This window comes from Malaclemys terrapin, chromosome 5, assembly GCF_027887155.1.
Source record: "Malaclemys terrapin pileata isolate rMalTer1 chromosome 5, rMalTer1.hap1, whole genome shotgun sequence".
NCBI classification, from domain to species: Eukaryota; Metazoa; Chordata; order Testudines; family Emydidae; genus Malaclemys; species Malaclemys terrapin.
The window spans coordinates 102,052,655-102,074,625 of NC_071509.1; the positions used below are offsets into that span (position 1 = coordinate 102,052,655).

Genomic DNA, 21,971 nt, shown 5'->3' on the forward strand with positions numbered 1-21,971 from the left:
TTGGGGCAAGTAGTTAGTCAATATTGGAGCCTGCCCTTAAAGGTTGTTTCCATTGGGAGGAGAAATTGGTTACATCAGTCAGGTATTTTTTTGATACAATCCCATTTATTTACAAAAAATATACACAAAAGCCTGTTTCCCTGAACACATTAGGAAAACAAACAAACAAACAAACAAACAAATATAAAAACACAAGCAGTTTCCTCACTCTATTTCCAAGTCTGCCCCTCCAGTCATTTCTGTCCCCCATGGAGCTCTGTCTCTGTTCTTTCTAAGGGCTGTGCTCACAACTGCTTCTTCTCACTGTCCACTGGCTTTCTCCTTTAACACACAGACAGCTTGCCAAAACAAAACCCTAGCCCCTGCTTGAAAAAGCAGGGAACTTTGGAGCCCACAGGGCTGGCTTTTCATCAGGCCTTGCGCTGTGACTTGTCACATTAGGTGGTGGCTTGTACTGTTTCCAGCTATCTTACTACCTAAAGCCGCTTAATTAATCCTTAAAACACCCCTGAGTGACAAGTTTTGCTGGCATAAATGCTCACATGCACAGCGCTATGTCACTCATTGAGCTGGTTTTATTATGTCAACATGAGAGCTCTCTCCTGTCAGCATAACACGGCTACATGAGCTCTCCTACAGATGTCCCACTGTAAGCTTGTAAGTGTAGACATGGCCTTACTTAACTGGAATTTTATTATGTCTTAATTAAATGGAATGTGTTCTAGACCAGTGATCTCCAAAGTGGGGTGCGCAAGAGGATCCTTGGGGGTGCGCGGCAGGAGGAGTGCTTTTTTTTTTCTTCGTCAGGCAGGAGTCTGAGCGGCTTTTTCTTTCTTTTTTTTTTTTGAGGGGGGGGGTGCGTGCTCAAACATTTTTTACTGATAGGGATGCGTGATCAAAAAAGTTTGGAGACCACTGTTTTAGACAAACAAACTGCAGCATCAACATAAGTGTAACTCAAAAATTAATCTGTAGATCTACATAAATAATCTAGTTGTAGATAACACCTTTCCTGAGGTAAATCATTTTCTGAATGGGTTCTGAAATGATGACTCTCTGCTTTATTCTGCATAGCATGCCAGAAGGAAATAAAGTTTTGTAGCACAACAGGTGATACTTATTCTATTGAAATTATGGAAACGGGGAGAACTGCCATTGTCATGTACTGGCTTAAGTGTGTGATCAGGTTGTCCTGGGCTCACAGAGGGCAGAAATGCCTTTCTGTGCTAATGGGGAGTCTCATTTAGCTCAACTGCTAGAGATTTGGGTTTTTGAAGCTGAAGGATGTGGGGTTTTTATTTGATACCACAGATATCCAGCTGATAAGCATGTTTATCTGACTGCTCTACTAGATTTGTTACATAGTCTCCAGTGAGTATTTATAATACCACCTCATATTCTGTATCACTTACCTGAGGATTTCATGTATAAATCCAATGATACACAGTTTCCTTTCTCTGGTATTCAGCAGCAATAAAGTAGTGTCCCTAGCAATCACACCTTCACGTGACAACACTTGCAGAAACACATTTCAAACAAACAAGTTAAAACAGGTCCTGTAGCCTAGTGGTAATGTTCTGCACTGCCATGTAGCAGATACTTATGTTACAGTGCTGGGTGTGGTACAAATATCTAGATCAGTAGGAGAGCTCTGTGTAGCCTAGTAGGTAGTCTCTTTCACAAACAGCAGTTGGTCTAATAAATGATATTACCTCACCTACCTTGGGTTTCTAGATCAGTAGACTACATGGGTTGGAGTTTATTGCTTTTCTCCCACTTCCTTAGCCAGAAAGGTCTAGGGTTGCAGAGGTAGCATGCTCAATTCAAGGGGAAAGGAAAAGGCATATCACGAGACTCAGTGGTTCTCTCTTAGTCAATGAAGAGAGTGTTCATGGGCTCAAAAACATTTAGTTTGAATCCTTGAAAATTTGGAAGCCTGCTCATTATTTCTGTCCTTTACAGTATAGTAGTGATATTGACAGCATGCCATGCATCACAGATTCAACTCTGCAACATGTTTTTTGTGATTAGGATTCCAATCCTGAAATTGGTAGGTAGGCCCTCATACCTGCATGGAACCCTATTGAAGTTAATAGGCACAGGGGTCAATCTACTCACCTGAAGCTCATTGCAGGGTCAGGGCTTTAGTTCTCCCCCTTTTTTTCTTTAAAGGCCATTATCTTTCACCAGTGTGAAAGTACGGAGTTCCATCACATTCAGTTTTGGTCTTGTAGTTGGATTTAAACCAGGAATGAATGTTGTTTACTTCTACATACATTCAGTATCCAGTTTTACACATCTTTATTCATGTGATTAGTCCCATTTAAGTTAACATTGCCATCTTCATAATGTATGCTAGCTCCAAAAATATGTTATTGTCTGATGACAAAACAGTCAGCCAAGCCCAACAGAGGCTCTTTTATTCCTCTGCCACACAAATGTAAGAAATATGAAAAAGTAACAAAAGTGGTAGCCCTGACCTGGACTGATACTGCAGGATCCTTCACTTCCTAGTTGCTTAAGTTTTACAAAAAGAACAGGAGTACTTGTGGCACCTTAGAGACTAACAAATTTATTAGAGCATAAGCTTTCGTGGACTACAGCCCACTTCTTCGGATGCATATAGAGTGGAATAAATATATGCATCCGAAGAAGTGGGCTGTAGTCCATGAAAGCTTATGCTCTAATAAATTTGTTAGTCTCTAAGGTGCTACAAGTACTCCTGTTCTTTTTGCGGATACAGACTAACACGGCTCTGAAACCTGTCATTAAGTTTTACAGTTCTTCTTTAGCCTCATGGCAGACTAATCTTCTGTTACTTCTCAGAAAAGTTTTCTTTCCCACTCTCTCTTGAGGAGCTGGGGCCTTATTTATATCTTCCAGCTGGGAATCAGAGCCAATCACTAGCTACTGCGTAACTGGATCAGCTGATTTCCGACACCTGCCTGCTGGGGTTCTCCTTAGGCCTGGGCTTGCTGCTCACTGGTTTCCACAGGTCCTTAAAGGGGCAGGCTGCCCTGATAAATATATATAATGAAATAAATTGATAGACATAAGTATATTAAAAGAAATTTAGCTAATCCTTAATGTAGGATTGTGTCCCCTATTCTTTATGGCACATTCAACTGGAATATTAGTTGCTGAATCAAACTGTTTTTAAAAGTGTTTCATGATCACATCTAACCAGTAGATGGAGCTCTTAGACTCTGTGGAAAATAATAGCTCTGGTAGGTGAAGTTACAGAAACTGCCAAAAAAATTCACCTAATGAAAAAATTTTAAATGCCCAGAAGGAAGAAAGTACAGGAAGATTAAGAAAGAAATAGCCAGAATAATTACTGTGTAATAGCTGCTCCAAAGCCATTAATATCACCATAGGTTATTTAAATGTATCCTTTCTGGAAAAGATTCATGGAGGAGCCTTGGGATTTGGAGGCGCCTAGAGATTAGAAGCTGAAAGCGGTATAATACACGGCAGAGTGCTGGCTAGCCATCTGCTGCCAATACAATATCCAGGGAGTAGATGCATCTAGAGTCCAAGGTGATCACCAGAACCCTAAGGAAATGATATGAACCAAGGGAAGTGGGCCAGGGTTGGAATGGCTATGAGGCAAGCAACTCAAGCATGAGTAGCACACCTGGGTGGCTACCATGGTAAGTGGTAAAGGTTTGTGGATCCAGGGCCAGTTTAGTCTGAATTCACCTTTTAGCTCTTTTTAAAGAGATGAATGAATCAAATTCCATATTTTTATCAGTGATCTAGGAAAAAAATCATAAAATCATTACTGCTAAAGTTTGCACAACACAAAGATTGGTGAGGCGGGAGATAATGTTGAAGACAGGTCACTGACACAGAGAAATCTTGATCTTTTGATAAACTGGGAACAAACCAGATAAGTGTGTTTTAATACAAATGCAAGATCCTACGAATAGGAACAAAGAGTGGTGAGTTATGAGATGGGTGACTTAATCTTGCAAAGCAGTGACACTGAAAAAGTCTTAGGGATCCTTGTAGATGATCAACTGAACATAAGACTGGCCCTACTGGGTCAGACCAAAGGTCCATCTAGCCCAGTATCCTATCTTCCGACAGTGGCTAATGCCAGGTGCTTCAGAGGGAATGACTGGAACAAGTAATCATCAAGTGATCCATCCCCTGTCGCTCAATCCCAGCTTCTGGCAAACAGAGGCTAGGGACACCATTCCTGCCCATCCTGGCTAATAGCCATTGATGGACCTATCCTCCATGAATTTATCTTGTTCTTTTTTTAACCCTGTTATGGTCTTGGCCTTCACAGCATCCTCTGGCAAGGAGTTCCACAGGTTGACAGTGTGTTGTGTGAAGAAATACTTCCTTTTATTTGTTTTAAACCTGCTGCCTATTAATTTCATTTAGTGACGCCCAGTTCTTGTGTTATGAGAAGTAGTAAACAACACTTCCTTATCTACTTTCTCTACACCAGTCATGATTTTATAGACCTCAATCATATCTCCCCTTAGCCATCTCTTTTCCAAGCTGAAGAGTCCCAGACTTATTAATCTCTCCTCATACGGAAGCCGTTCCATACCCCTAATCATTTTTGTTGCCAATTCCAATATATCTTTTTTGAGATGAGGCAACCACATCTGCACACGGTATTCAAGATGTAAGCATACCATGGATTTATATAGAGGCAACATGATATTTTCTGTCCTATTATCTATCCCTTTCTTAATTATTCCCAGCATTCTGTTCACTTTTTTGACTGCCGCTGCACTTTGAGTGGATGTTTTCAGAGAACTATCCATAATGACGCCAAGATCTCTTCTTTGAGTGGTAACAGCTAATTTAGACACCATCATTTTATATGTATAGTTGGGATTATGCTTTCCAATGTGCATTTATCAACATTAAATTTCATCTGCCATTGTGTTGCCCCGTCACCCAGTTTTGAGAGATCCTTTTGTAGCTCTTTGCAGTCTGCCTGGGACTTAACTATCTTTAGTAATTTTGTATGTAATTTTGAACATTAACTCTTGGGGTAATGTTGTGTCGAGAAAGACTAATGCGATCTTTAAATGTGTAAACAGGGGAATATCAAACAGAATTAGGGAATTCTTTTACTTACATTTGAATGTGCATTTGTATATTGCATTGGTTAGGCTGAAATACTGGAATACCAAGTCCAGTTCAGGTGTCAACACTTTAAGAAAGATGTAGAAAAATTTGAGAGGATTCAGAGAAGGGCTACAAGAATGATTTGAAGAGTGCCTTCAATAAATGTGTTATTAAAGAGAAAAAGTTAAGAGAAGTCTTGATCATGATATATAAACACCTACACAGGGAGAAGATAGATATCTGCCACTAGGGGGCTTTTAATATACCAAACAGAGGCATAACAAGATCCAATAGATGGAAGCTGAAATTAGAAAAATTCAAATTGGAAGTTAGATGCAACTTTTTAACAATGAGAGGACAACTATTGGAACTGCTTGTCAAAGGCTATGGTAAATTCATAACGACTTGGAATCTTTTTGTGGATTTTGGATGTCTTTCTGAAAGTAGTGCTCTATCTCAACCACAAGTTAGTGTTTACTTAAATAGCGGAGAAGAATAATTTCTCCACTGCAGGAATTACTAGGTTAAATGCTATGGCTGTGTTATACAGAAGGCCAGATTGGATGATCATAGTATACTCTTCTGGCCTTAAAATCTAAGAATCTATAAACATCGCAGATAGTTGCCCTATTTATCAATATTCATGTTCTTTGAGCATTTAACCAGCCATCCCACATCTGCTGCTGCCAGAAGTGCTGACAGACCTGAGCTAGAAGAGTTAAGCAGTACAGCTAGCTTTACCGCTTGGATGGCAGAAACCTCAGTCCCTTTCCTCCAAGTCCTGCTGGAGGAGAGGACATATCCCAGCTCTCCCCTCCACGGGCCTCAGGCTGAGGAAGGCAAAGGTTATCTTCAGTCCGATCTAATTCCTTAGGGCTCTTGGAGGGTAAGGAAGATGATTTCTGGTGCGTCAGTTTCCCAAGGCTGCTTGGATATCTGATTTCTAGACAGCCCAGGGGAAGAAAAAGATGACTTGTGCCAGGACACAACCTTCTCCTATAAACTTCTCTAGGGATCAACCAGTGGACATGTTTCCCCTATCCTGATTCTTTAGGGAGCCAGTCCGGTATGGCTGCTCTCCCCAGACACTCGATTCAAGCATTGCCTGAATGGGGACAGCCTCCCTTTCACTGAGTTCTTCTGCAGCAGGACATAGAGCTAACCTCTAGGTTTTGCAGTGGGGACCATTGTGTCTTACTCCCCAGCCCCACCCCACCCCTTTCCTCCAGAAGACAATATAAGGTAAACAAAGGGAGTCCAGTCCTGCAGCGGGGAGGTAGAAAGTCAGTTCAAATAATAATCATATTCAGGTGGGAGTGTTTCCAAATATCAGGACCACTAAATATGAATCTCTTTTGAAAAATGGGCTATTTGGCCACCTCCTCCATACTTGCCACTGCAATATCTGGCATGCATGTAATAGAATCACAGAAATGTAGGGTTGGAAGGGACCTTGAGAGATCATCTAGTCTAGCCTCCTCCGCTGAGGCAGGACCAAGCAAACTTAGACCAGCCTGGCAGGTGTTTGTCTAGCCTGTTCTTAAAAACCTCCAATGATGGGGATTCCACAACCTCTCTTGGAAGTCTATTCCATGCTTAACAAGCCTTATAGTTAGAAAGTTTTTCCTAATATCCAACCTAAATCTCTCTTGCTGCAGATTAAGCCCCATTACTTCTTATCCTACCTTCGGTGGACACAGGGAATAATTGATCGCCATTCTCTTTATAACGGCCTTTACCATATTTGAAAACTATCAGGTCCCCCTCAGTCTTTTCTTAAAACTAAATTAACATGTCCAGTTTTTGTAACCTTTATTTGTAGGTCAGATTTTTAAAACCTTTTATCATTTTTGTTGTTCTCCTCTGGCCTCTCTTTCTTTATCTGGATGCACTACTCCAGGTGAGGCCTCAACGCATTTATAGATCTGTTTCTTATTGCCTCTTATGTCCCAAGGTGTAGCTCATTTTGTGCCTTAGGTTTTCTGATTTTGTCCCCACATTTGTATGCTACTCTTTTGTATTTATCCTTAGCAATTCATCCATGTTTTCACTTTTTGTAGCATTCCTTTTTGGTTTTTCAGGTTACTAAACAGCTCTCACGATTCTTCCTATTTTTCTTTTAAATCAAGACAGTTTGCTGTTGTGGCTTTAATATTATCTCTGAGAAACTGCCACGTCTCCTGAACTACTTTTTCCCTTACCTTTTCTTCCCATGGGATCTTACCTACCAGTTCTCTGAGTTTGTTAATATCACTGAATGCATCTCCATTTCCTGTGCTGTGTTGGAAAGAGACTTTGGTTGTACTCTCTTATCTTATTTAGCAAAGTTTCATGACAATCCCATTGGAAAAAATCACTATGGAAAAGGCTAGTGAATATAGAAGGAAAAACACAGAAGGTCAAATTTCTTTTGAATTGGCCCAATACACAGATCACATCAAATAATAGGTAGTTAGATTAGATTACAGCTATGGTATCTACAACCTGCTCCAAAATGTTAAAGTAAAAATATTAGAAAAGAAACTAGATAAGGGCATGGGCTACATATATCTCTATTAATTTAAAATTGATTATTGGATTTTCTGCCCTAGAGATCCTTTGTTATTGGATGACTTCATTGAAAAAACATACCAATAAATGTACAGTAAGGGCCTGATCCAACTCCCATTGATACCAGCAGGAGTTGGATTGATCTTTCTAGGAGATGAACTATATTATCAGAGTCACAATCTTTACAGCTACAGACACACAAACTTCCAGGAGTTATGTACATGGAAGGGCTGCAGGATCTTGGGGATTTGTTTTTTTGAGGGGGAGGTTATTTGTTTTTTGTTTGTTTAAAATATACAACCAATATGATTCAATATACAATACATGGAGAAACATTACAACAACAAACACCTTTTATGGTGATAAAAGCAAAATGCCACTTGAAAAATCAGTGCAGAAACAGTATTTATTTTCATTTACAAAATGTAAATAGTTTTCACAACCCTTAACAATGCCATATATCAAAACAGTTATTGATGTATAATACAAATATGTAATATTGGAAGGACTGGAAATGCAAAATGTTGGCCTGTGTTTAAATCAAGACTGATCAATCAGTAGCTTGGTGCTTGTTGGGAAAGGGAAACAGTTGCCATATGCAACATGATTCTTCTCCCATCAGATTTCTTTCTGGGCTTGAGGTTTAAACCCTTTTAAAGATTCTCTTGGCTTCAACTCCTTCATATATGTAAGTCTGAAAGAGATTAATGAAGAGGAAAAGGCTTTCATCACTGACTATTTCCATTGAGATTTATTTTACAGTTCCCATCAAGAGAGTATTTATTATCCATCACAGGTTTACAACCTAAGGGCTCAGTCCAGCTACCACTACATCAGTAACCCTCACTCATATGAGTAGTTCCATCAAAATCAAAGAGAAAGACTATAGTTCCGGACTGTGGATTTTTAAAATCTTCAGACCTAGACCTGCACTCCCTTACTTAGGCCTGGTCTACACTAAAAAGTTAGCTTACCCCAGCTATATTGCTTAGGGGTGTGAAAGCTCCACAGCCCTGAGCAACATAGGTAAGCTAATTTAACTCCCACCGTAGACAGTGCAAGATCGACAGAAGAATTCTTCCATCAACCTAGCTACTGCCTCTAAGGTCTACAGTAGGAGATTGGTCTAAATTATGCAACTTCAGCTACATGAAAAACGTAGCTGAAGTCGATGTACTTAGACCTACTTACGGTGTCTTCACTGCAGTAAGTCGACGGCTGATGCTCCCCCGTCGACTCTGCCTATGCCTCTCGCTCCAGTGGAGTACCAGAGTCGATGGAAGAGCACTCAGCAGTCGATTTATCGCGTCTAGACTAGACGCGATAAATCAACCCCCGCTGGATCGATCACTGCCCGTTGATCCAGTGGGTAATGTAGACAAGCCCTCAGAGAGGTAGATTACCTACACTGTCAGGAGAACCCCTCCTCAGGGGTGGCAGGTTTGTATAATTTTTGGTGGTGCCCGAACTGGTCCAAGTCGCACCCCCCCCCCCACACACACACACACACCTGCCTTGTAAGCTGATATATATTTTTTAAAATAATGTTAAAATGGACTGGAAACAGTAAGTGTTTAACAATTTCCCTATATTGCACAATGTGGGGGGATGAGGGCTCTGGATGGGGGTGAGAGCTCTGGGGTTTGGTGTGTGGGAGGGGCTCAGGGCTAGGGCAGAGGGTTGGGATACAGGGGTGAGGGCTGGGGATGACGGGTGTAGAAGGGGGCTCAGGGTGCAGGAGGGGGCTCAGGGCTGGGGAAGAGGGTTGGAGTGTGGGGGGGTGAAGGTTCTGGGGTGGGGTAGGGCTGGGATGAGGAGTTTGGGGTGCAGGCAGGCTGTCCCGGGGCTGCGGCCCAAGAGGAGGACTCCACAATCCCCCCAGGCCTCTCCCCCATGGCAGCACACTCACCCGTCACTGTCACTGGACATGCTCCTAGGGGTTGAACCCCTCTCACCTCCAGGAAGCCCCCTTGCCTTCCCCCTCCCCTTGCCGGAGGGGAAGGGGAGGGCTGCCATCACGTGTGTGTCTCCTCCTCTCCTCCCTCTGCAGATGGTGGCTGTGCTGCACCTCAGCCTGCTGCCAGTGCTGCTCCATTTTGTAGCCGTCAGCGGCCGGCGAGGGAGCACAGCATGAAGCGGCAGGGCAGCTGCCCAGGGCGCAGGCAGGGATGCTCTGGGGGAGGCACGTGGGTGCAGTAGGTGGGTCTGGGGGAGGCGCACGGGGTGGCAGGTGGAGCCAGGGGAGAGACCCGGCCCCAAACATTGGTGGAGCTGGGCCTCCGGGCCCTGAATTTGCTGGAGCACAGGCACCAGAAGCCCATATAACTCACCGCCCCTACCCATCCCGCTGGGGTAAGTAACATCTGCACTGACATGTTACAGTGGCACAGCTTCAACACTGCAGCTGTGCCGCTGTAGTGTTTCAAGTGTGTACAAACCCTTAATCCAGGCTTGAAGATTAAGACTGGCTCATTAAGGGAGGATGGAAGTTTTGTGGTTATGACACAGGAGTGGATCTCAAGGTATCAGATTTCAATGCGCAGCTCTGCCATAGGCATCTTGTGTGATTTGGGATGTCATTTAATATAACTACCTCTAAAATATGGGGATTATATGCCTTTTCTACTCACAGGGGCGTGTGAAGACATATTCATTACCGGTTGTGAGGAACTCAGATCCTAATGTGAGAATGGCCTTATTAGAAACTAACAGATTCAGGACCTTTGGTCAGAATGAGCATGAACTCAGTAGTGGGCTCCTTTAGCGTTAGCTCAGGCTGCACTCAGATAATTGAAATGAATGCAAGTGGGTAGGAAAATAGAAAGATTAGAGTAAGTCAAAAAAGTTCAATATTTGAAATTCAGTGGTTTTTTGAATTTCAAATTTTGAATAAAAATAGGATTTTTAAAAAATAAATTAATGATACAGCCCAGTTTCAAGCAGCTTTAAGAGAGGGCTCAGTTCTTTATAGTTTGATGCTGTGCATAAAGGAAAAAAATTGCCTTAACTCACCTGAATTAATTCATCTCCTACGATTTCTCTGAATGCTTTGAGCTCTTTCCCGTTATCTTTCCGGTTGAATTTTCCCACAAGCTTATTTCCTTCCAGGTTCCAAGTACCCTACAGTGTAAAAATAAAAAAATCCAAGGAATTCACGACAATGTTGATATTGTATATGTATTCTCTGGCTGTTAAAAAAGCACCGAAGAGGTAAAGCAATTGAATATCAGGATTTTTCAAAATGGCAGGTACAGTAAAGGAGTTTTACCCCCTCCACAACAACCAAAGCACTTCTAGTTTTGATTATATATAAACACATACATACATACATACATATATATAAGCATTCTTTTAGCTTGTCACTTTGACCATGTCACCCCTCTCTTTGCATCCCTCCACTGACTCCCCCATCTCCTTTATATCAAATATAGCTGCTTATCTTCACTTTCAAGGCCCTTCACAGTCAATATCCAGCCTATATATCATCTCTCATTCACTATTGAGCTGTCTGTGCTCACCTCTGATCAGCCCATGATGCCAGCCTCCACTGCCCACTTGTTAAATTTCCAGACAAACACTTGCATGCTTTCTCCCAGACTATCCCACATGCTTGGGACTTGCTCTCCATAAACTACCACAAAGTTGCTTCGTTATCCACCTTCAAATCCCTGCTCAAAATAGTTTTTCTATGATGTATAGATAAAGCTTGACAACAGTCAGGCTGCTAGTGTGCTCAGACCACTGCCTATCATGCAGACCAATATTGTCTCATTGTTTCCTTGTATTCCCCCACTTCTCTGTAACCATCTGTTGTCTCTTGTATTATAGTTAGAATGTAAGCTTCTTGGGGCAGGGAACATCTTTTTGTTCTGCATTTGTATAGACTCTAGCACAATGGGGCCCTGGTCCAGGACTAAGGCTCCTAGCTCCTACAGTAATATAAATAATATAATATTTATTGTGTAAATACAGTTCTCCTTCCCACAGAGCTCATACACATAATTAAATGAATACATTAATCTGCCTCTTTCTTTGACATAGAAAGAATAGTCCCTCACAAATAATCAATTCCATTTCATTCTCTATCACACCTTACTGTGGACTCTGACCCTTCCTACTTCTCAGACAAATGTCTGAGAGAGACAGTGGGTGTTTCATTGCACTCAAAGAGCCACAAGACCCTTGCTTCACCAGACCAGCTCAGGCAATGAATTGCAGAATTAGGGGCCTTGTAAGAAGGCTCTGCCTACAACCCTATCATGTTTAAAGCTAGAGGATGAAATCCTGGTTCAATTACAGTCAATGACAAAACTCTCCTTGACTTCAGTGGTACCAGCATTTCACTGAGAGCCTCTTTGGTCAAGCCCTCTAACTGATTTCAGTTGCCATCGTGGTTCATGTGGCGGGAGATTGTCTCTCAGGTAGCCAGGACCATGCCAGATTGTATTTCCTACAATAATGTCAACACTTGGACATTGCTCAAGCAAACATGAAACAAGTGCAGTTGCTAAAGGGAAGGTGTAATACACTCCTGTTAGCTCACATCACATTGATATCCTTGTTCGTTGTGAGGGATTTGATTTTTACATAGAGCAAGAGAATAAATGTTTCATTGCTCTGGCCTTATCCCTAGAAAGACAGATTCGGCTCTCTGCTACATGGGTTCACGTTCCCTAGACAGAGTCAAATTTAAAATAAAATCAGAAAGATGAATAAAACATCCTAGCGATAACTATATTAAATACAGGCTTATCATATAAAAGTAGATTTCTCACACTGAGCTCAGTTCCATCAGCCAGGCTGTATTCAAAATTGACTCCCAGCATGAATATTATTTCTATGGTGCGGAAAGTACTTGATTCCTTGACAGTGAATTTGTTTCCCTCCTGCTGAATAGTGATTTTCAGGTTGTCGTGGGCTCCTAGCTTTCTTTTCATTACGTTAATACCTAGAAAAACAAATGGACATCAAGCAACTTATATTGCAGCATCAGATTTGTATATTTTCCAGTCAGGGCTGGCTCCAAGCACCAGCCCAGCAAGCAGGTGCTTGGGGTGGCCAAGGGGAAGGGGTGGCACGTTGGGCGGTTCCGAGGCAATTCGGCGCCGGGTCCCTCTTGGAGGGAAGCACCTGCCACCGAATTCCCGCTGAAAAAGAAAGTGGTGCGGTGGAGCTGTCGCCGATCGCAATTGCGATCGCGGCCGTTTTTTTTTTTTTTTCCCCCCGCCGCTTGCGGCAGCAAAAACCCTGGAGCTAGTCCTGTTTCCAATGACCTTTTTTGGGCAAGTGAATTTAATAAATTATGGGCCTTACTGGAGCTCTCTGGTCCAGGTTCTTCACCTTCATCTTTCACTTTGTGTAGCCATTTTGACCTGTGCAAAGTTAGTGCAAGACACTGCCAAAGAGAATGATTGCATTTCCCACCCACTTTGCTGAGGTTTAAATGACTACACAGGGTGCAAGGCAGTGGTGAATCAGCCTTTCTTGGACTGGTCATGCCTGCAGAACTTAATCTCTATTTTTCTTTTTCTGTTTTAGCTCCAGGTTCTTAATCAGGCATAATAGGGGATATTCTCAAAAGCAGCTTCTAAGATGGGGTGCCCAGTTTTAGGCACCTAAATTACAGGTCTTTACCAGTCGGCATGTTGCCTGCGGAAATTTACATTTCAAGGAATATTTCTGCAGTAATCTACCTTGCTCTCTTTCTGAACTTTATGGAAAAGTGCTATAGAATTTAATAGGGATGGAACCAAATGCAGTCTATAGGAAATAAATAGGTTCTCTAGAAATTAGTCTAAAATCTGAATATTAAGAGAGAAGAACAATCTTTCTATGTGGTTTTAAACCAACTTATAAAATGTAATAGAAAATCATATTCTTGCTATAGAATTATACAGGAAGATTATCATTCTTTTAAATTCTATAGGACTTTTCCATAATGAGAAAAAAACTTTAATGAAGTGGGAAATTTTTTTTGAGTTATGCCAGTGTAAATCAGGATAGTTCCACTGGCATTAAGAGAGTTACTCCAGAGATCAGAATCTGCCCCAGTGTCTTGATGCTGTCTCTTTCTACGGTGGAAAAAAATGATTATTCTGGAAGAAAATATGAGGTAGTCAGCAGGTGGGCAGGGTAGCAGAAAGGCAGTTAACAGGAGGAAGACCAAGGGCAACACTAGCATTCAGTGATTGCTCTTAGACAAAAATGAGGCACTGGAAAAGTAAAGCTTACCCATCTGCTCCATGAATTTTTCATAGTTTTCACTTCTGTCTACCTTCCAGTTGCCATCGAATGCCATTTTTCTGACTGAAGTGGGAGTTCCTTGAGGCAGCTTCTAGTCAACCTGAGATGCAGCTCGGCTTTAAAAAGGGAATTTATGATCTGTCTTATCTTTACAGGATGATGTGGCTGGCTAAAGCTCAGCTCATCATGTGATCTCTTCAAGGTCAAGTTTTTGGATATTCGAGTGACCTCTCTTTTCTCCCCATCTTGTCAAACTATGAAATGCTTGACTACTCTGTCTTAAAAGATATAATAGTTATTGTGTTCACGTTACATGTGACATTACAATGGTGGTGAAAAGTGGCAATTCACTGAAGTTACTCTACTGCTCAGGTGAATGGTGCCAGCTGACTGGGTTTAGCTCCAGGACTTGCTAGATTGGACTTTGGCTGATACACTGTATGATTGAGTGATTGCTCCCTACACATAGAATTATAACCGTGTCAGATGTCATTGAAATAGTTCGAGCTTCTCTATCTTTGCAGATTGCAAGACAGAAGGTAAATTTTCATTAAAAGTGTAACTTCAAAATCAACTAAAATAATTATTTGGACTGTTATATCAGATAATTTAGAATGGCTTTTCACTCCAGCCAGTTTCAGTGGTATTTATTCAGCTAACATACAAGAGAAGCAAAATAAAGTAGCACAACTAACATGTCCCTTCTTCTACCTTAAAAAATAAAATGTGAAACACTCTGAGTAAAAGAAATACAAAGTATGGAGCAAAATTGCATAACCCTATATATATAAGGGGCGGGGGAACCTTAACAACAACATTTAAGTCTCTGTAGTAATGTCTAAATGCAGGTTAACATTACATAGCGCTTATGGAAAAGTTCCAAAACAAATTTGCAAAAGGCAAACTTTGCACACACAAAAAAAGCAGGCAATTTTATTTGGTAGAAAAATAAAAGAGCATTTTGATGGTTAAAATATCAGACATTAAACATCATTTCCAGCACTGAGCACTGCATCCCTTTTGCATTAAGGGCAAAATTAAGACTACGTTTCGCCCTGAGTATGGTGCAGTGTGCAACTGTGGAAAGGAAGTGTGACTTGGACAGTGACAATTCCTTCCCTGCCTGTCCTGTTTGCTTGGGGGTAGGGTGGGGAGGGAAGTAATCTACTGGGTTTTAGCAGATGGAGATCACTTTCTCCCATGTTGGCTCTGTTGTGCTGCCTGGAGCACTGGGATTAGAGACTTACTATGTGCTGTGTCTACAAGACATAATCAAGCCTCAGTGATGAATTACTCTTCTTTTACAAGCAGATATACTAATTATCTTTTTTATTATACTGGAATTTTCCTTTGACCTCCAAAATTATCAGTCTTCATATATATCAGATGCTATAGGTTAAGTTTATAGATGCTTCGTGTCCGATTATAGTTCACAGCAGTTTATTGATAGTTAATATAATTATTAACTTTATTTTCTTCATGGTTTTTATAGGCGAGTATATTGCCACTGGCCTCATGCAACTTCTGAATAATGTATTTTTTTCTATTAAATCCAATAAAATAGAAACCCTGTGCAATGCTTCTTCTGCAACCTTAAATTCAAGTCCAACATAATACCTAGCACTCATAACACTTTACAGCTGTAGAAAATTGGCTGTCTATGCTCCTCTATTGTCAGCAACTAGCAAAATTGAAAATGTTCCATGGGAACAGTGGAAAGAGACCTTTAGTTTGCATTGGAAAAGAGGAGACTAAGGGGGGATATGATAGAGGTATATAAAATCATGAGTGATGTGGAGAAAGTGGATAAGGAAAAGTTATTTGCTTATTCCCAAAATACAAGAACTAGGGGTCATCAAATGAAATTAATAGGCAGCAGGTTTAAAACAAATAAAAGGAAGTTGTTCTTCACGCAGCGCACAGTCAACTTGTGGAACTCCTTACCTGAGAAGGTTGTGAAGGCTAGGACTATAACAGAGTTTAAAAGAGAACTGGATAAATTCATGGTGGTTAAGTCCATTAATGGCTATTAGCCAGGATGGGTAAGGAATGGTGTCCCTAGCCTCTGTCTGTCAGAGGATGGAGATGGATGGCAGGAGAGAGATCACTTGATCATTGCCTGTTAGGTTCACTCCCTCTGGGGCACCTGGCATTGGCCACTGTCGGTAGACAGGATACTGGGCTAGATGGACCTTTGGTCTGACCCGGTACGGTCTTTCTTTTGTTCTTATTATGTTCTTATGTTCATTATTTGGAAGCATATGAAGTCCAGCAAATAGGCATACTATTAACATTTCTTCGAAGCATTCTGGGAGAGGCAACCTACATCTTGGTTACACCCTGCTTTGTTTGTGAAAAGCTGCTCGCTGATTTCACAGTGCTCTCAGGGAAGTGAACTGTGAAGCTAAAACAACAACAAAAAGTTTGATTTGCTTCTTTGTGCTGGATAAAGATGGCCTCCTACACTTTTAAAAGATTTTATTATACTTATTTTTTTCACATCAGCGATATCTGTCAGGTTCTCCTTTCCCTTTTCTTGCTGTAAGGACTTGCTGATATCTTTGGAGGACCTAAATATTGATATCACATGAGGCTGTAACTTGAGCTACATCTAACAGGATTTCACTTTCAACTCAGATCACTGAGCACTCGACAGAATTGCTTGAGGGTTACCCTACTGAATTTGCCTCAATCCCCTTTCAAAACTTCTCTTTCCCAAGTAGCCACTGGAAAAAATCTGTTTCAGGAAATACTGAGCTGAGCATGATAAAGATCATGTCATTGTTCAGTTTTTGCTTAAATACATTATTACTGCTTGACTGCCCTACCTCATTATTATTAATCACCGCTCACTCTGTAAAGTACCACCTTAAACTATTCCTACTGACAAAAGGACTCTGAGTAGTGGTGAGCCAGGAAGGGTTTCTCCATCCAGCTTATTCCCACAATTCTTCCGAAAATTTAAAGAAAATTACTTCTGGAGACTTGCAGGTGCTAATTAAAAGGAGTCCTGGATTCACCAAAACTTCTGTGCTACCCAGATAGTCTCTTCCACCCAGCAGCTCCCACTCCTGGGTAAATCTTCCTCCACACACTTATCCCACAGTTGGGCTATTGTCTTTCTTCCATTCATGGGTCTTTCGTCTTTCTCCCAGGTCAGGTTGACTAGCCAGCTCAAGCCCATCTTGCCACATGGGCAGTTATCATCTGTATTCTGTACTCTCCATTACAACTTGTTGCTTTGGCTCTACCTCATTTCTCTATGCTGACCTCTCTTCCTGGGGATCTGAATCCCAAGGATGCTGCTTTAATCTGCCTCTGAAGATCTGGCAGATAAATGAGAAGATCTGCCAGAGGACCTGTATTTGTGATGTTCAGCAACATGTAGGAGGGACACAAGGGGGGGCACCAGTTAAGGAGAGGCACGTGCCCTCCCCACATGACTCCTACCCGCCCTGAGCCTGGGGCCCCCATCCCCTCCCCATCCTACGTTACCTGGTGGGGTGTGGGGGGGCTCTGTCCCGCTGCACTGCACCGGGCAGTGTCCCCTTACAGGCAGCGTGGCTGGAGGCTGCCTGGGAGAGTGCAGCCACTGCGCTGCACCGGGCAGCGTGGCCGGAAGAGGGGAGGCTCTGGCCCTGCCTCTTCCCTTCTGGCTCTGGCAGTTGCTGGTCCCTTGCCCCCTGGTGTTTGGGGAGGAGCATAGGACCCTTCTGGGCCCTCCCCCCCCCCCCATGTCTCCACGTAGACATTCACTGTTGCTCTGAGGACTAGTGGTCTTTTAATGATAGAACATGCTGTATTTTTCCACCCTCACAATTTACCTGTGCAGTTCAAGAATATTCATACAATAAAATCTGATCTTGATTTTCTCACAGGTAAAAATTATACCAGCTTTATTCATCTTAAAATCTTTTCTACTATGGCTCTTATAATAAAAGCTTTTTTTCGTTTGTTTGTTTTCTCCCGAAAGAAGCCTTGACCTGGCCTTTCTAATTATGCCTGTAGTCATTTTTTCCCCATGGCTAATGTGTTGTGCATGCTTTTGTTTTGCATGCCTTTTTTCTCATCTAAGAGGTTGCCTGTGCAATTTTTGACATCACAGTTTTCGCACATGAAAACCATGTCTTCAGTTTTTGAGGATACTATTGAAAAATCTGTCCCTTAGCATTGCTCATTACATAACATTGTGTAGCATGGAGTCCTACCTGGTTGAATTTGAGGCTTCCGGATGAGGCCTCCTCTCCAATCTGTATCAGTTTTACAGTGCAGAAAATAGACTACACAACGTTTTAACATTTGAAGTTTGATCTGTATTGCCAGGAACTGACCTCTAATTGAGGTGGATGGAAATAAATTATTAACTAGCACAGCCATCTAATCATACCATCACTGATAATCAAGAACATATCACATAAAGCTGTACTATAGAAATTGAATGACATTCCAAAGATCAGGGGGACATGCATGTGTTTACAAGAGCTGACATTCTGCTAGCTCGCTGATGGGCATGCGGCATCTCACTCCTTCTTGCCTTGTCAGTCCTATAATTTGCCGCCATTGCAGAACCCAAGCTACACAGAGAAAGTTAAGGGTGTCAGACCAAGGTCTGCAATGCCACTTTTCTAGCAAGTGGGTCTAAGAACCTGTGACTATTAGAGCTACTTGGATAAACTGATGGCTGTGGACTTGCTTGGGGGTTAAGCACAAGGTTCCTTCTGCTGTTAAACTGGCTAGTTCTTCTGGATGTTATTCTCTTTTAGGTAGATGTTCAAGGGGAGTTGGACACCTAAGTCATTTAAGTGCTTCTGGAAAATCCCACTTTTAATTTCTGTCTAGGAATGTATACTGCATCTCTGTTTCTATGGGAGATTTGGCTATTCTTACCCAGATAGTCAAATTAGAGGATAAATTAGAGGACTGGGCCAAAAGAAATCTGACGAGGTTCAACAAGGACAAGTGCAGAGTCCTGCACTTAGGACTGATGAATCCCATGGACTGCTACAGACTAGGGACTGAATGGCTAGGCAGCAGTTCTACAGAAAAGGACCTAGGAGTTACAGTGGACGAGAAGCTGGATATGGGTCAACAGTATGCCCTTGTTGCCAAGAAGGCTAAGGGCATTTTGGGCTGTATATGTAGGGGCTTTGCCAGCAGATCGAGGGACATGATCATTCCCCTCTATTCTACATTGAAAAGGCCTCATCTGAAGTATGGTGTCCAGTTTTGGGCACCACACTACAAGAAGGATGTGGAAAAATTGGAAAGAGTCCAGTGGAGGGCAACAAAAATGATTGGAGGCTGGAGCACATGACTTATGAGGAGAGGCTGAGGGAACTGGGATTGTTTAGTCTGCAGAAGAGAAGAATGAGGGGGGATTTGATAGCTGCTTTCAACTACCTGAAAGGGGGTTCCAAAGAGGATGGATCTAGGATGTTCTCAGTGGTAGCAGATGACAGAACAAGGAGTAATGGTCTCAAGTTGCAGTGGGGGGAGGTTTAGGTTGGATATTAAGAAAAACTTTTTCACTAGGAGGTTGGTGAAGCACTGGAATGGGTTACTTAGGGAGGTGGTGGAATCTCCTTTCTTAGAGGTTTTTAAGGTCAGGCTTGACAAAGCCCTAGCTGGGATGATTTAGTTGGGGATTGGTCCTGCTTTGAGCAGGGGGTTGGACTAGATGACCTCCTGAGGACCCTTCCAACCTTGATATTCTATGATTCTATGATAGTCCATTACCTTGATATCCATGTTTTGTGTGGAAGGCTCTAGGTTACTTCTTGTCCACCCACCATCTTATTTCATGAATCAAAATTAAAATTCTTAAGATGTGTGCTGTAAGAACACATGCAAATGTAAGAGGTAGACACAGAAATTCGGTCACTGTGAACACAGTGAGGATGAGTTCTAAACTTAAAACCCTTTGACCCACCAGAGCACCAGAAACTGTCACTACCTTAGTCAGCACTTTGGAAGGAGAAGACTGGCTGGTCAAAACTTAGAATTTCCCTTCTGTGGGGAATCTGAAATTAAAAAAAAAAAAAAAAGTTCCATTTTGGAACTAAAAGGGGGAATTTCCCTTTGTGGGAAATTTCTACAAAAAATTCATTTTGAAAAAAAAAATTCAAAATGTTTCATTTCCAAGAGTTCAAAGTGAAATTCTGAAAAAAATTAGAAATGTCAAAAGCTTAGAAGCTCTGGGACCCCTGGTTGAGCCAGGAGCAAAGACTCCCAAATTCAAAAACAACAAAGAGTCTGGTGGCACCTTAAAGACTAACAGATTTATTTGGGCATAAGCTTTCGTGAGTAAAAACCTCACTTCTTCGGATGCATCCGAAAAAGTGAGGTTTTTACTCACGAAAGCTTATGCCCAAATAAATCTGTTAGTCTTTAAGGTGCCACCAGACTCTTTGTTGTTTTTGTAGATACAGACTAACACGGCTACCCCCTGATACTTCCCAAATTCAGTAGACTTAAATAGGTTTCTCCTATACAACTTTATATAGTAGCGTGAGCCTACAGCCCTACCATGTACATTGTCCCAATGAAGTTAATTAGGCTTGTCCTGTTGGGACATTGTATCTCTTTGCTCATTCCCAGCAGATATTCTACACTCTTCTATACTTATATATAACAGTCACATATTAAATTTCCTTGTAGATGCCTATAAAATTTAACCTAGCCAAATATTCCATCTGTAGGGCATTGTACTCGGAAGTTTGTTGGAGTTCAGTTAAAAAAACAAACAAACAAACAAAAAAACAAAACCCTACCACATTCAAGATTGCACATTACTAGTTAGAGATAAAGGAGGAATTATCCATCCAGTACTCAGAATAATCTCTTGATAGTGCACCTAAGGACTAAGATTTCATGGGAGCACTTTACTGATAGCAAGATAGTGGTTAGATTAGCCATGTGTAACAAGGCGTTTTTTAAAGAAAGTGCCTTGTCTTCTTTCGTACCTGTTAGGAATACACTGAACTAATCTGTTCATTTGAAAACAAAACAAAACAGACTAAACTGAACACCCTGCCACCCTTCCTTCTTTTCTCCTCATTAGCAGTACACTTTCATAAGGACTGTAGAATTGGGCCTAACTGGACTGGGCAGGAGCAAACTTGCATAGCAAGAAGTAGGAGCAATTCTCTGTTGATAAGAGGGATATGTTTGATGAATGTACTGGTCTTTTGCATTGATAATGTAGGATATATTTTCCCCTTGTTATTGAGAAGAATTTCCATAGTTTTCAGGCTGTGACTCTATACAACGATTCTGTAAATTATCTTCTACATGGCTATTATTCCTGCACATGGCTTATAAAAGTACTCTTCAGAGGGAAAAAGTAATGTTTTCCCTCTAATTATAGTATCAAAATAGCAAATGTGAAAGCTTTTACTTTTCAACTTCCATTGGCAGCATCAATGCTAATAAGTTATATCTGGTTTCCTAAAAACAATATTTTTTGCTTTCATAGGGTTCTTTTTTTCCAGAGCCACTTCAAAAGTACTTGTTTCAAATTTGGTTTGTTAAGAAGTATAATCCAGGTGACTGGGGATAATGAGAACATCCTTCTAGCGATCATCTACTGAACCTGATGTGATTTATTCCCTCCAATACTGTAGGTGAGCTAGAAAGGAATGACTAAGAGAAGCTAATCAGAGAAGCTGATAGTGGTATCACAGGGTTTGACTCCCATCTTTTCTGCTAGTTCTTCAGCACCTGCCTCAGCAGGGCTTGGATCCTTCTGCAGGGGTGGTGACTCTGGGGTCCAGCCTGGGAAGGTATAAGTACAGGGGTGAAAGTAAGATAAAAGACTTACCGGTACGGGGTCCTGGCCCCCATAAGGGGTGGGCCCTCGGGCAGAAGGGGTGGGGCTGGGGGTCAGCCTCCCCCAGCCAGCCCTTCCACGCTGCCTGGCCAGTGCCGCCCAGGGCTCCAGAAGTGATTTAAAGGGCCCAGGGCTCTGGCCGCTGCAGTGACAGCGGCTGGGAGCTCTGGGCCCTTTTAAATTGCCGGGCCCCAGGGCAACTGCCTCTCCTCCTCCCTCCCAAAGGCAGCCCTGGGGGTGGGGGAAGGGACAG

The 21,971-nt window shown here is 41.9% G+C and overlaps 1 protein-coding gene across 4 annotated transcripts; it reads right to left on the reverse strand.

Annotated features, from left to right (window-relative positions):
- Positions 1-8,072: 8,072 nt before the first annotated feature.
- FABP2 (fatty acid binding protein 2) lies at positions 8,073-18,179 on the reverse strand. Of its 4 annotated transcripts, none has more exons than XM_054030769.1 (5): positions 18,099-18,179; positions 13,879-13,990; positions 12,423-12,595; positions 10,660-10,767; positions 8,073-8,341 (listed from the first exon to the last, which is right to left on the reverse strand). In XM_054030769.1, exons 2-5 carry the CDS (start codon positions 13,943-13,945, stop codon positions 8,291-8,293), a joined length of 399 nt encoding a protein of 132 aa, XP_053886744.1. In that variant the 5' UTR covers positions 13,946-13,990; positions 18,099-18,179; the 3' UTR covers positions 8,073-8,290. The 4 variants fall into 4 exon arrangements, with proteins under 4 accessions (XP_053886744.1, XP_053886745.1, XP_053886746.1 ...); XM_054030770.1 differs by having other exon boundaries at positions 13,879-14,006; positions 18,099-18,176; XM_054030771.1 differs by lacking the exon at positions 18,099-18,179 and adding an exon at positions 17,386-17,491.
- Positions 18,180-21,971: the final 3,792 nt, after the last annotated feature.

Coding starts and splice junctions, on each gene's coding strand:
- FABP2 (XM_054030769.1), bottom strand. CDS start 13,945: ATGGCATTCGATGGCAACTGGAAGGTAGACAGAAGTGAAAACTATGAA. Junction 12,596..13,878: donor AAAATTCATGGAGCAGATGG/GTAAGCTTTACT, acceptor TTGTTTTTCTAG/GTATTAACGTAATGAAAAGA. Junction 8,342..10,659: donor TAGGAGATGAATTAATTCAG/GTGAGTTAAGGC, acceptor AATCTCTTTCAG/ACTTACATATATGAAGGAGT.